General features: G+C 34.4%; 2 protein-coding genes and 1 long non-coding RNA gene across 4 annotated transcripts in view; 2 read left to right on the forward strand and 1 right to left on the reverse strand.

Annotated features, from left to right (window-relative positions):
• Positions 1–9790, forward strand: part of atp6v0a1a (ATPase H+ transporting V0 subunit a1a) — a 50916-nt gene extending 41126 nt beyond the window's left edge. The window contains exons 18-22 of one of the 2 annotated variants that reach the window (XM_087242199.1): positions 153–260; positions 3755–3772; positions 5212–5329; positions 7369–7540; positions 8767–9790. In XM_087242199.1, the coding sequence (XP_087098325.1) occupies positions 153–260; positions 3755–3772; positions 5212–5329; positions 7369–7540; positions 8767–8860 (510 nt within the window). In that variant the 3' untranslated portion in view covers positions 8861–9790. 2 annotated transcript variants of the gene reach the window in all.
• On the reverse strand, positions 9513–11718 carry LOC147845571 (uncharacterized). The gene is made up of 2 exons (XR_015480570.1): positions 10145–11718; positions 9513–9943 (listed from the first exon to the last, which is right to left on the reverse strand). It is a non-coding gene; the product is annotated as an uncharacterized LOC147845571 (long non-coding RNA).
• Positions 11719–12796: 1078 nt separating this feature from the next.
• cavin1a (caveolae associated protein 1a) overlaps positions 12797–14731 on the forward strand; it is a 40504-nt gene continuing 38569 nt past the window's right edge. The window contains exon 1 of the mRNA XM_087244145.1: positions 12797–13749. Coding sequence (XP_087100271.1) covers positions 13201–13749 — 549 coding nt within the window. The 5' untranslated portion in view covers positions 12797–13200. The remainder of the gene's footprint in view (positions 13750–14731) is intronic.

Raw genomic sequence — 14731 nt, forward strand, 5'->3', positions numbered from 1 at the left:
GTAATTGAAACTAATAACCTTAACTGTTGCAATAATGTGCACGTTTTGTAAAGCTGCTTTGAAAGAATAATAATAGTAAAAAGTGCTATACAAATCAACTAGAAATATCTAATACTTGCCCAGCTAAATGTACACACTTGCTTTTGCTGCAGGGAACGCAAAACTTTGGGGGAATCCATGTGGGTAACGGCCCAACAGAGGACGAAGCTGAGATAATCCAGCATGACCAGCTTTCCCAAAACACAGAAGAGGAGCCTGAGGTAAGGGAAACATTCTCTTCTCATTGGCCCTGTCTTTCTATTAAAGGGAGAGCTCACCCAAAAAAGAAAATTCTGTCATTGTTTATTGATCCTCATTTTGTTTCAAATCTCAATGAGTTTCTTTTGTGTTTGTTTGTTGTAACACGATACCTAAAACTGATGGGCATTGACTTCTGTAGTATTGTACTTTATTTATTTATTTATTTATTTATTTGCTATTTAGGGCAACAACAACAACAACAAATGTCCTACACATAAATGGTGGATAAATAATGACATCATTTTTATTTTTGGGTGAACTTTGCCTTTAAATTTGATCCAATATTCAACCGGCAGCCAATGTAAAGATTTAATACAATATGGTTCCAGTACTAATTGCAGATGAGAAAAGGACCATTTAATCCCACCAAGGAGCAGTGTGTTGTGGTAATCAAACATAAAAGTTATAAAATCAGGAAGTCCTTTACAAATAAAAAAAATAATTTCAACTTAACTATATACCCAAGATGATAAATACTGTTTTAAACAACTGCACAAACTTCATTAAAATCCAGACAGAATGATTGGACAGAGGTTTTCAGAGGTTAAAAAAAAGTCAATGTTAGACTTTTTTTTTAATGCAAGAACAAATACAATACATTTTATCAACAAAGAACTGCAGAAGCTTTTCATAGATTGTTGATGTGGGTCAGGAAGTGAAAGCGTAGAAGGATTTTAAAACCTGTTGAAGAGTGTTAAACCGAATTTAATAGTGTTAAAATACCTTTGTACTATAAGTATGTTTTGCAAAATAGCTTTCCCTGGCTTTTTTACCCAAGGACTAGTTTACCATACAGTCTTCAAAGCAGTGATATGAGAGATTTATCCTTTTCCCACTATCTTTCAGCCTTTTTACATACCTATTTACAGTTCCATTTGCATTTTTAAGCTGTGAATAAGCAAATACAATTTAAAGAAAATAAATAATTTACAAAATATATTTATTTTTTAAAAATATGAACAATTATTGTTAAGTCTACGGCTATATCTACGTTAATACTGAACAATTAAAATACACTGTTTTCATAAAGAAAATTCAATTTCTTCCCAAAAGCTAGCCAACCTATAACGACTGAAAATGCTTTCATCTCTGTACTGAGCTTGTGTTAAGGCATTTATTCATTTACTTCGCAGCAATATGTCAAGGAAAAGCATTTTTTTTTTTCTGCTAGTAACGCAGGACAGGAGTATAAAGTTACAAAGGCGAGTAAAAATATAGACCGAGAGACATGTCAAACATCTTTTAAAGAAAAGCAATCTGGAGCTAACTGACATTAATCTTTAACAATGCTGTCAAAATGGAGAGCATCCAAAACTGCTCTACAATATTATCCACAGTTTTAGCTGAGTTGGTCACATGACTAAAAATGTGTCATAGCTTTTGAAAGTCTACATTTTGTACAGTTCACACTGCAACACAAAAACAACATTTTCAAATGTATTCACTTTGGAGTGTGTTTTCAAAAAGAGATGTTTTTTTTATTGCATGAGTTTGGACCGAAAACTAGAATGGAGAGGGAAAAAATATGCGTTTTTAAACTATGCTGCAAAAAAAAAAATGCTTTTCGTAATTAGATTTCTTTTGGTCTTGTTCCTAGATTATTTTGCTTAACCTTTTAGCAGATTATTTAGCTTGTTTTAAGGTAAAACTAACTTAATTTTGGCAAATTATTTCTTAAAACAACACAGTATTTTTTTTTTTTTTGCTTGTCTAGAAAATGCTTCTTGATTTAAGAATTTTTAGATATAAAAACAAGATTTAAAAAATTTGAAGTAAGAAAAGCATTTTACTTGCTGTGTAAATATAGTTTTCTGCAGTCCAAGAAAGAACACATTTATGGGTGTATTGATTAATGTTGGGTTTTTCTGTGTGACACACTACGCAATGACACATAACTAAAATAAATAACTTAACAACTCATAATATCAGCAATTAAAGAGGATTTCTACCTAATAGTTACCACCCACATGGTGACAAGCCACCAAAAAACGCTGCAGTTGGCATGGGGTGTCTGCAGTGGTCATTCCTTTCTGTGACTCACTTTATCTATGATCTGCATGCCATTGCTGGTCTAAACTGGGTCAGCCCCTTTTAAAAGTACCATCTTTCACCCCCCTCGACTGCTGTATCCCAGGACAGCCAGCCTCAAAACACTAAACAAACAGCCAGCCGGCCAACTGCATGATTCGCTTCTCTGGATATATGATGGAGGCATTTTGTAGTTCCAGAAGCAATCGTTTCTGTACACAAGTGCCAAATAAGCTTCCTCTTTCTGCTCCAAACAGGCATGCCAGTAAATACTCTATTCACTAGAAACTGAAGTCAAATCTCAGAGATCATAGATCTGTTTTTCAGTGGCATTTTATAGTAGCCCTATAAAGTGTTTGGTCACTAAAGCCGCCCTTAGAAATGTAAGACTTTCTTGTACCAAACGGCATCTGATACAACTGATTCTTGTCCTTTTTTTTCCCCCTTACATTTCTCACCTAATACTGTAAATGTTAAGTGATTTTAATGTGATTTTATTGGCAAGTAATTTTTAACACAGTTGTCCTATTATATTTAGATTATTACAGGTTAATTACAGTTAATTAAAGCTAAACGATTTAAAACAAACCAATTTTGTTGCTTAAAATGAACAATAACATTAATCAGATATACAATGCTGTATTTTTATGATACTGTTTGTATATTATATTATATTATATTATATTATATTATATTATATTATTCTAATAAGTTTAAACTAACTAAAACTTAATATAATGCAATTTTAATAATGTTTCATCTAATTGGCAAAAAAATATTTGTAATGTTTCTCTAATAGCTCTAATAACCAAGTTAAACATATATATTTTTGTGTATTGACAAAAAAAGAAATCTAAATCTAATAGAAAAATGACAAAACACAACCAACTACAAAAACTTAAACATTTAAATAAAATCAGAAAAATAAAAACATGGAAATTAATTCAAACTTCTAATACATTTGGGGATGAGGCCATTACTTCAGTATTAAGATACTATTTTTAGGATCTTAATACTGAAGTAATAGTCTCATCCTGACAATTTTGCCAAAAAAAGAAATCTTTATTTTAAAATTAATTTTTAATGTTTGAATCTGCTTTTAATCTGCTTTATCATTTTATAGCTAACACATTATTTTATTAAATGTTTTTTTGATAAAGTGACATTTAAAATGTACCGTCTTTTAAAACTAAATGCCACGTGGTTTGTAGTATTTAACAACGTTTACATATTTCTAGGCGTGGCTTTAGTTTCTGAACACTTTTGGGGCTGCTGTATTTTGCTGTGACAGTCAGTAGAACTTTACATTTTCTAAATGAACCTGTTTTTTCCTCTAACAATCTCTTCATAAGATTCTGTAACTCTGCCACTAACCCTATTTTAACTCTGTCTGTCTGTCTGTGCATGTGTCTGATTACCTTTCAAGCCATCAGAGGAGGAAGTGGTAAGAGCAGACAGCCGTCTAGATGTAGATGTTTGTTGCCATTTTTTGAAACGTGTGTATGTGTGTGTGTGTGTGTGTGTGTGTGTGTGTGTGTGTGTGTGTGCGTGCGTGCGTGTGTGTGTGAGCGTGTGTGTGCGAGCGTGCTGGTGCTTGCGAGAGTGTGCATGTGAACGCGTACGTACTTGCGAGTGTGTGTGTGTGTGTGAGGGAGCGTGTGCGTGCTTTTATGAGCGTGTGTGCATGCACTATCACCCATATAGGCCTCTTGCTCTACTGTGTGTGCGCGTGTGTGTACATGTGCGTGTGTGTGGGAGCGTGCACAATTACACATATAGAACCTTTTTTTACAGCGTTTGTGTGTGTATGTGCTGGTGCTTGTGAGAGTGTGCATGTGTGCGTGCGAGCGCGTGTGTGCAAGCGTGTACATGCTTGCGAGTGTGTGTGTGCGAGGGAGCATGTGCGTGCTTTTATGAGCGTGTGCATCACCCATATAGGCCTCTTGCTCTACTGTGTGTGTGCTTGTGTGTTTGTGTGTGTGCGTGTGTGCGCGCTTGTGCGTGTGTGCGTGTGCGTGCGTGCGTGTGCGTGCGTGCGCGTGCGTGCGTGTGTGTGCGTGCGTGCGTGCGTGCGTGCGTGCGTGCGTGCGTGTGTGTGTGTGTGTGTGCGTGTGTGTGAGCATGTGCGTGCGAGCGCATGTGTGTGCTTGCGAACACGTACGAGCGCATGAGTGTGAGCGAGAGACTGCTTTCAGGTGAGTGTGTGCGTGTGCATGAACTATCACCCATGTATGCCCTTTTGCTCCTCTGCGTGTGCGTGTGTGTGCGGACGCGTATGTGTGTGAATTTGTGTGTGAGTGTGTATGCGCTATAGACCTTTTGCTCTACAACTTGTGTGCATGTGTGTATGCGCCATCACTAAAGTAGATCTTTTTGCTCTTCTGCGAGTGCGCGCGCGTGTGCGTGTGTGTGTGTGTGTGTGTGTGTGTGTGTGTGTGTGTGTGTGTGTGTTTGTGTGTGTGTTTGTGTGTGTGTGTGTGTGTGTGTGTTTGTGTGTGTGTTTGTGTGTGTGTTTGTGTGTGTGTTTGTGTGTGTGTTTGTGTGTGTGTGTGTGTGTGTGTGTGTGTGTGTGTGTGTGTGTTTTCATGCAGGCTTCGGTGTCGGGTCTTCTCTTGTTAGCTCTTTTCCATCTCTTCTAGACATATATTCTTTTTCTAGATGACCATTTCTCTTTGCTGATTTTTACGCGCCATCAATACACAGAAATAATCCGGCGAGCATGACTCCGAAAGAAATGTCACTGAATGATGCTGGAGATCTCAAAGGCACTGCATTGTGATTCACGTTTGCTAATTGATGCTGTGATTGAGCTGAGAGTGAAAGTGTCCTCATGTGTTTTCATTTGTCTGATCATCTCTTATTGCCCTCTCTTTTTCTCTCTAGTTTAATTTTGCAGATGAAGCAGTGCATCAAGCCATTCACACTATAGAATACTGCTTGGGCTGCATCTCAAACACTGCGTCTTATCTACGGCTCTGGGCGCTGAGTCTGGCTCATGCCCGTAAGTAAAGCACACACACTTGTAAACATTTGTGCAGTCCTTTTATTTTGGTCCACAACATTGCATAGAGTACAGTAGCTGTGTCTCTATTCAGAGGTTGCATTCTTTGAAGGATGTAGACTTTAAAGGTGAGCCCTCAAAGTTTACACATGCTGAGATGAGTGTTATGATGTGAGACAGTCGAGGCTACTAATTTGGTATGGAGCCAGATCAGTCTCAAAAATAATACATTTACAAAATAAACATTCATACATGCGCAGAACAATTCACACTTACAAAATCCAGTTCGGAAATTTGTAAACATACAAGTAAATATGATTAGTGTTTTGAATTTACAGATTCGATTTGCATATTTTTGAATCGGGTTTTGAATTTGCGGATTGGATTTGTTTATTTTTGAATTGTGTTTTGAATTTACAGATTGGATTTGTGTATTTTTGAATCGTGTTTTGAATTTATGGATTGGACTTGTTTATTTTTTAATCGTGTTTTGAATTTACAAATTGGATGTGCGTATTTTTGCTTTGTGTTTTGAATTTACCGATTTCATTTGTGTATTTTTTAATCGTGTTTTGAATTTACAAAATGGATTTGTGTATTTTTGAATCGTGTTCTGAATTTACAGATTGGATTTGTGTCATTTTGAATCATATTTTGAATTTAAGAATTGTATTTGCATATTTTTAAATCGTGTTTTATATTTACAAATTGGATTTGTGTCATTTTGAATCGTGTTTTAAATTTAAGAATTGGATTTGTGTATTTTTGAATTGTGTTTTGAGTTTACAGATTGGATTTGTGTATTTTTGAATCGTGTTTTGAATTTAAGAATTGAATCGGTGACATTTTTAATCGTGTTTTAAATTTAAGAATTGTATTTGTGTATTTTTGAATCGTGTTTTGAATTTAAGAATTGGATTTGTGTATTTTTGAATTGTGTTTTGAGTTTACAGATTGGATTTGTGTATTTTTGAATCGTGTTTTGAATTTAAGAATTGAATCGGTGACATTTTTAATCGTGTTTTAAATTTAGGAATTGGATTTGCACATTTTTTAATTGTTTTGAATTAACCAATTGAATTAGCATATTTTTGAATCATGCTTTGAATTTACAAATTGGATTTGTGTCAATTTGAATTGTGTTTTGAATTTACAGATTTGATTTGCATATTTTTGAATTGTGTTTTGAATTTATGAATTGAATTTTGTAAATGTCAATTGTGTTTTGGATGTATGAGTTCTATTTTGTGAATGTATTATTTTTGTGACTGATCTGGCTTCATAATTTGGTCACTGTTAATGAGTGTTTTTCTTAAGATGCATCCTTGGAATTGAGAGAGTTACAATCAACAGTCACAAATCAATCACAGTCTTAAAGGGTTGGTTCACCCAAAAATGTTAATTTATTAATTACTCACCCTCATGTTGCTCCAATCCCTTGAGACCTTTGTTCATCTTCTAAAGACAAATTTAAATTTTAGATGAAATCCAAAAGCATCGACAAACTGCATAGACAGCAATGGTTAAAAGAAGTTCAAAGTCCAGAAAAGAAACCAAAAACATTGTCAAAACAATCCATGTGACTTTAGTGGTTCAACTGTGATCATACAAAGCTCCAAGAACACTTGTGTTGCCAAAAAACTGTAAAACAACTTTGTTAGCCAATGTTTTTCATTTGATTAGAGTGCGCGTTTTCTACAGGGACAAATTATGTCAAACATGTAATATAAACAAATAAAACACATAATAAGACAAAGGCAAAAGAGAGAGGGGAAATAAAAAAATAATTTAAATGAAGTAGCTGGAGGACACAGATGACTATTGTAACAGTGTATAGCTTATTATTGTTAAATATAATATTAGCAGGGCTCTTCCTCTTTTAGAAATAGTTGTTTGACATGCATTTGTAATTTTGTATACTCTTTTTGAATCTTGGTGTTGCATGTATAACTACAGTTCCTGCATGTGAAGCATGTAATAGCTGCTGCAAGTAGAAGTTTTAATAAATTAATATAATAAGTATTTGTGTTCTCTCACAGAGCTCTCTGAGGTGCTGTGGTCAATGGTGATGCACATGGGTCTCTCTTCCAGGAGTTTTGGAGGATTCATTTTCCTGTCCATTATCTTTTGCTTTTTTGCTGTACTGACAGTGTTTATTCTGTTGGTCATGGAAGGTCTCTCTGCCTTTCTTCATGCTCTTAGATTGCACTGGTAAGTTATACACACACACACACACACACACACACACACACACACACACACACACACACACACACACACACACACACACACACACACACACACACACACACACACAGTCTTTTTGTTTACTCAAAATACTTGAAAATTTGTCAATTTACGTAGATTTATTCAGCGTAAACTTAATCTCTTTAAGTTGCTTATCAGATTATACCAAAAATTCATGTATAAAACTAAATTGGACAAGTTTGTAAGTTTTAAGTAATTTGCCCATTTGAAATGTGATGCTAAAAACAATTTTTTTTTATCTCATACTATTTTATTTAATATTTTTAATGTTGTATTTTATTATTATTTTATTTGTTGCATTTTATTTGTTTGTTTTTTAGTTATATTTAAAACCTATTTTATATTTTTTGCTGTATTTTGTATTTATTTGTATTTTATTTTTTGACATTATTATGCTGTATGTTGTATTTTTGCCTATTTTGTTTTTCATCATTTTTAATTATATATATATATATATACATACACATATATATATTACATGATTATATATTATATTATAGGTTTTATTATATTATATATTTACAATTAGTATGTTGTGCTTTGTATTTATTTGTATTTTATTTTTTACATTTTTATACTGTGTTATATTTTTTGTAATTTATATTTATTTGTACTTTTCTTGAGATTTTTATGCTGTGCAGTATGTTGTATTTTTTGCATTTTTTAAATTTAGTTTTTTATTACATTTTTTACCATTTATATTTTAATTTTTGTGTTGTATTTGGTATTAATTTGTATTTTTTTGGACATTTCTATGCTGTATGTTGTTTTTATTTTGTTTTTCATAAATTTTTTTTACCATTTATATTTAACATTTGTCTTGTACTTTATATTTATTTTACTTTATTTTTGAAATTTATATGCTTTATTTTGTTTTTCATGAAAACAATTATTTATATTTTAGGTTTTTATGTTGTACTTAGTATTTATTTGTTTTTTATTTTAGATTTTTTTAAATTTTGTATTTTTTATTTTTGTTTATTTTATACCATTTCTTTTTTTAAGTTATATGTTGTATTTATTTGTATTTTAATTTTTAATGTTTTACAGATTTACTTTGATTTGTCTTGATTTAATTTAAACCATATTCCACTGACCTCATTTTTTTCTTCATTCGTTTTGATTTGAACCGTGTTCCACTGACCTCTTTTCTTTCATCATTTCTTTAGGGTGGAGTTCCAGAATAAATTCTACACTGGACAGGGCTTCAAGTTCATGCCTTTTACATTTGACAGCATTCTGGATGGCAAGTCTGAAGAATAAACCTCACCCACTCTCTATCTCTCTCTCTCTCTCTCTCTCCCTTCCTTTGCAAACCTCCAAACTACAGGAGCCAATCAGTTTAGAGTGAGCTTTTATGATTATGTGAGCACTGTGACATGCATGGCTCTAAATTTCTCAGGTGTTCTACTTCAGGACATAAATGGAATAACTTACATGCAAGTAAATTACATGCAACTCGTAAAAAGAATCTGAGCATAACACATGGAATAACTCTTGCCTCGATATATTGATATAATATAATACAAACTCAATAGTATGAACGTCATGCTTTTTTTCCTTCATAAAAGCCTATGAATTTGTATATACTCTTCAATAGAAGCAAATATCTTTACAGTTTCCTTCTCATAATAGTGGAGATTTTGTCTTTTTGTCCAGTTTCCTAAATTATTAGAGTTTGTTTTTTATGTATCTTTTATTCTTTATGTTGAACATAACTAAATTAATAGTTCTCATGCAAAGGGACCTCATTTCAAACGTCACAACAACAACAAAAACATCACTTTATGCCATTTTACAAACCTTTGTCATGCATATCTGAATCATAGATGCAGTTAATCCAGATTTATTGCAGATCTTTTCATTCCTTCGCAGTCATGGTTGTAAAATGTAGTCCTGATTTAGTTGGTCTCTGTGTTTTGTTTTGTTTTTGTTTTCTCTGGACAATTAAAAGCAAATGTACATCTGATCTTACGAATCTGTTTGCTGCAGTGCCCAGTTCTGGGGTTTTTTGACTGTTGTTTATTCATGCAACATACACATGCATTGGCTATTAAAGAAATTATGTCAGATGTCAAAAGCAGTTCTTCAGTGTAGCAGAAATGAACTATACCAAGTAAACGCAGTCAGTGACGTGGAGTGATTATGTCTGTTGTGTGTGTCAATAAAGAGGAAGGAGGGGATCTAAACACATTATCTTGTTTTTCCTTTTTTTGTATGCGTGTGAGAAAAGATCTGTTGATAAATCATGTCTATAAATAATAGAATTTATTAAATTAATAATATGCAGTATCATTATAATACCGACCATATTCATTTTGATAACCTTTTATATATAACAATACACTTTACATTTACATTTACATTTAGTCATTTAGCAGACGCTTTTATCCAAAGCGACTTACAAATGAGGACAAGGAAGCAATTTACACAACTAGAAAGAATTCATCAGACGCTGGATTCGAGCCGAGTTCATGCTCGAACGAATCAATTCATGATCACATGCGTCTTACAAGGTGCGCCACTGAGACTGCTTTATAATTGGACTTTATAATGTGTGCAATATATAAAGCTAAAGTCAGATTTATTAGCCCTCCTGAATTATTAGCCCTCCTTTATTATTATCTCTCCTGTAAATAACACGTTTATAAACAACATGATAGTTTTAATAACTCATTAATAATAACTGATTTATTTTATCTTTGCCATGACCGTAAATAATATTTCACTAGATATTTTTCAAGATACCTCTATACAGCTTAAAGTGACATTTAAAGGCTTAACTAGGTTAATTAGGGAAGTTACTGCATAACGATGATTTGTTCTGTTGCTTAAGGTGGCTAATAATATTGACCATAAAATGGTTTAAAATAAACTTTAAAACTGCTTTTATTCTAGCCGAAATAAAACAAATAAGACTTTCTCCAGAAGAAAAAATATTATCAGACATACTGGGATCATTTGTGAAATATTTGAAAAAGAAAAGAATTCACAGGAGGGCTAATAATTTGGACTTGGAAGTTTGACAGGGCATTTCCCAGGTCTGGAAATGTTTTGGAAAAAACAGAAAAAACCCACAAAGTTTTGGAAAAGTCATGGAAAACAGATATCTGTATACTTGAATATAGGTTAGTTGTCTTGACTTTTATTCTGTCCTTTGCCAATCACATACTCTTACATTATTAGTGCAATGTAAGCATTATGTGAACCAATTTTGCAGAGATATAAATATACATTGAAACTAAATAGATCACTGCATGTGTTACGCTATTGTGTAATAAATTTGAACATGCATTGGTTTCCCTTTTACCTCGCATATGTAGACATTGCATGAAACATTAGGGCACGAAACTTTATTAGCACGAAACTTTTACTTGAAAGTCTTGGAAAAGTCATGGAATTTTAGTAGTGAAAATGTGTATGAACCCCGTTTAAAAATCTCAACATTATTGAGTTTATACATGAAGTAGTGCCAGTTACGTAATCAAATTACTTTTATTCCCAAGTAACTAGTAACATAGCACATTACTTTTTAATTTCCAAAAGTAATTCACTGTTAGCTCTCCTGTCTTCGTGTTAAGAGAAAGCAGGAGTAAGTGCAGATGTGTGGTGTGTTGAACATGCTTTCTGTTGTTCCAGCTTTAATGTGAACGTGTATTTACTCAGTTTCACAAAAACAAATTCACTTTCCTTAAAAAGAATAAAAACTGTCAAATGCAAACTTTGAATATTAATTACTTCATGTAAGCCAGAAAGGTTTGTTTGAGCTGGAAATTTACGTTTCCTTCAGCCTGAGCTTTATTCACTTCACATTTAACTTTTCAAACTTACTTATATATACAATTATATACAATTAAAGTCAAAATTACACTTTAAAAGGTATAGAAGTGCCTTGAAAAATATCTAGTAGAATATGATTTACTGTCATCTTGGCAAAGATAAAATAAATCAGTTATTAGAAATGAGTTATTAAAACTATTAGGTTTAGAAATGTGTTGAAAAACCTTCTCTCCATTAAACAAAAATTAGGGAAAAAATAAACGAGGGCTTATAATTCAGACTTCAACTGTATATATACATGAGTGTTATTACATTATTGACAAGCCAAGTCAGCATTGATTAAAAAAAAAAAGTAATGCTAAAGTTTATAAACTTAAAAGCAGTGGTGTAAAGTAACAAATTACAAATACTCCAATATCTGTAATTGAGTTTTTTCAGAAATTGTAATTTACAAAGTCGTTTTAAAAATGCGTACTTTTACTTTCCCTTGGGTATATTTTTAGTGCAGTATTTTTACTTTTACTCAACTACTTTTCTTCAACCTATGATCACTACTTTTTTTCTTGTTTTTGGTGATTGGCTGAGTTGAAAAACCAGTTCAATCAAATCGCACATAGAAAGTAAATCACATTATACTGTTTATAAACTACCTCAACACATGGGCGATTTATAAATGCAGCCTCCCTCTTTGAAGCATTTAAATTGTCCAAAATCTTTACACACAATGACCCAGAGACTGTTTAGACTGTTTGTCACTAAGATGACGACGGATGTGTACTGACTGTATCAAGACTAAAATCGCCAAATGGCCCTAAACAATCACTAAATTCACTACAGAATGTTACGTTTTCACACAAATGCACACAATGCATGTAATAGTGCCTTTCACAATGTAATACTCACTACTTTTGAATACTTTTAAAAGCTTTGAGTAATATTTACGACAGATACTTTTACCCCACTTGCACTACATTTTGGGTAAGTAATAGTACTTTTACTTGAGTATGATTTTTCTGTACCCTCTCCACCGTTGCTTAAAAGTACCACATTTAGATACTTTTTTAAAGAAGTAGTACGAAAACAGGACAATCGGGAGTGTCACAATTTTTGCAACAAAATGTTTTTGTATGAATACTATTATATAATGTTTACAGTCCCTATGAGGTTTCATTAACTTTGTAAATTTCCTGGCTCCCGTTACGCTATTAATGACTCATGAATCGATTTGAGATGTTTGACTCATATCTCTACGTAATTAAGCAAGTGGGTGTCTGTGTGTCCGTGTGTCCCCTGCCAGGCTCTAGGGAGGGTGGAGACTCCCTTTAAAGGGTCAGTGTGGGTGTGTCCTTACAGTAAGTGATCTCGATAGGGGGCTGGACTGAGAAGGGAAAGGGAAGACCTGACAGACGGACAGACTTCACAGGGAGCTGTGAACACGCGCACACACACACCTTAGAGAGAGAGAGAGAGAGAGAGAGAGAGAGAGTCTACTTCCACCAACTGGACGGGGTCCTGAAGTAGACTTGAGGGAAAGAGGAAGGGAGGGAAGGTTTGAGGAATTCTAACAAACCTAGAAGGTAGTGGTAGTAAGACGTGATTCAAAGAAGACTTTGTTGCCTGCAAGTTGGAACCATTCTGCTGTCACCGTCGGGTGTCTTCTGTCATTCAGGTCTTTTTTTAGTGCTTTATTTTTACCCTGCGTTCTTGCACACTGGGCCACGTTTGTATGTAGGTGTGTGTGTGTGTGTGTGTGCACACTTCTACCCTCTGCAAGCAAGCAAGCAAGCAGTGTGTGTTAATTGGAGTCTACTTGAAACCAAGCCATGGCCGACACAGACTTCAAACTGGAGCGTGCCATCTTCGCCGAAGTCTCTGATGACGATGAGGAGGTGGCTTTGGTTACATCTGCAGCCAAACCTGCAACATCCTTGAAGGAGTTCAAATCGAGACGAGGAGACGATGAGGATGATGATGATGACTCAGAGAAGGAGGTGGATCTGGTGTTGGGTCCAGGGCTGGACGGTGGTGACGCAGAGAAGTCGGATGCTACTGGCATATTGGTGCTGGCGCTTCTAGATAAAATCATCGGTGTGGTGGACAAGATCCAGCAAACGCAGACGAGCCTGGAGGCCAAGCAGGAGGTGATGGAGAAGAACATGAGCAGCATTCAGACGGAGTTGGCCAAGTTGGCCAAGAGTCACGTGGGCACGGCCGGGACGGTCAACAAGCTCCTGGACAAGGTGCGGAAGGTAAACGTCAACGTGAAGAGCGTGCGAGCGGACTTGGAGAAGCAAGTGGGACAGATCAAAAAACTAGAGAACAACGAACAGGAGCTTCTCAAGCGGAAGAACATCAAAGTGCTCATTATACCGGTGAGTAAGGCGCACGTGTTTTCACTGATATCACAACACAATCTCTCAGTCATTTGTAACTTGTGTGTAATTCGTATTCATTTATATGATCTCATTCACACATTTGTGTACACATTACTGATCCTTCCTGCAATGATGGTTGGGTTTAGAGGTGTGGTTTGGGAGCACGCCTCTTTTTTTTAAAAAAGTGTACGTTTTAGATCAAACAAATTAGCTACTTTTCCTCGAATACATATAAGAGTTATCTTATGTTTTCTCTTAAGATCAGACTTGATATCGAGTTCTTGGATCGGGCCTCCATTCATTTGACTTAATGATTGATTAATGAGTGAGCTTCCAGAATGACTGGTCATCAATTGCTGTTTTATCTACCTATTTTTATGCACATTTTACACTATTGCATAAAATAATACTGAATGGAAGCACTGAGATGCAAATACATTTTAAAAATGTGCACAACTGAGTAGGATACACTTTTTAATTTAAGTTTGGTGCGCTTAAAACTACAACGGAAACACATTAAAAGAATAAATTCCAGCATACGCTTAGTTTAAAGTTTGTTTAAACTGGTGCAGAAATCCAAATTTATACAGTGCAATGAAAATCCACTGGGGATGGCATTAATAGACAAACCAGCAGACTGACCACATTGTCAAACATCTGAAAGGATATTGAGGTCATTCTAAAATCCCTTAGCCAAAGTCTGTCATCAAAGTGGTTCAGTAATAATTCCTCTCAAAGAGCGTCTCATGTCTCTACAAAATGGCTGTGTTTATTGCATTTTATCTTCTTTTTTGAGATGCAAGTAGTTTGTTATTTATGAAAAAAAGCCCACAGTGGCTTCTCCTACAGCAGCATATTCCATCCGGTTCATCAGGAAGTGATGATTTCAATCTCTTTGACACATTGGATGAAAACTGTGCTTTATTAGCAAATGTTTTATGCAATATTGTTTTGTGCATAAGCTTAATTTGCATCTCTT

The sequence above is a fragment of the Danio rerio genome, chromosome 3 (genome assembly GCF_052040795.2).
Source record: "Danio rerio strain M-AB ecotype USA chromosome 3, GRCz13ab, whole genome shotgun sequence".
In the NCBI taxonomy this organism is placed as follows: Eukaryota; Metazoa; Chordata; class Actinopteri; order Cypriniformes; family Danionidae; genus Danio; species Danio rerio.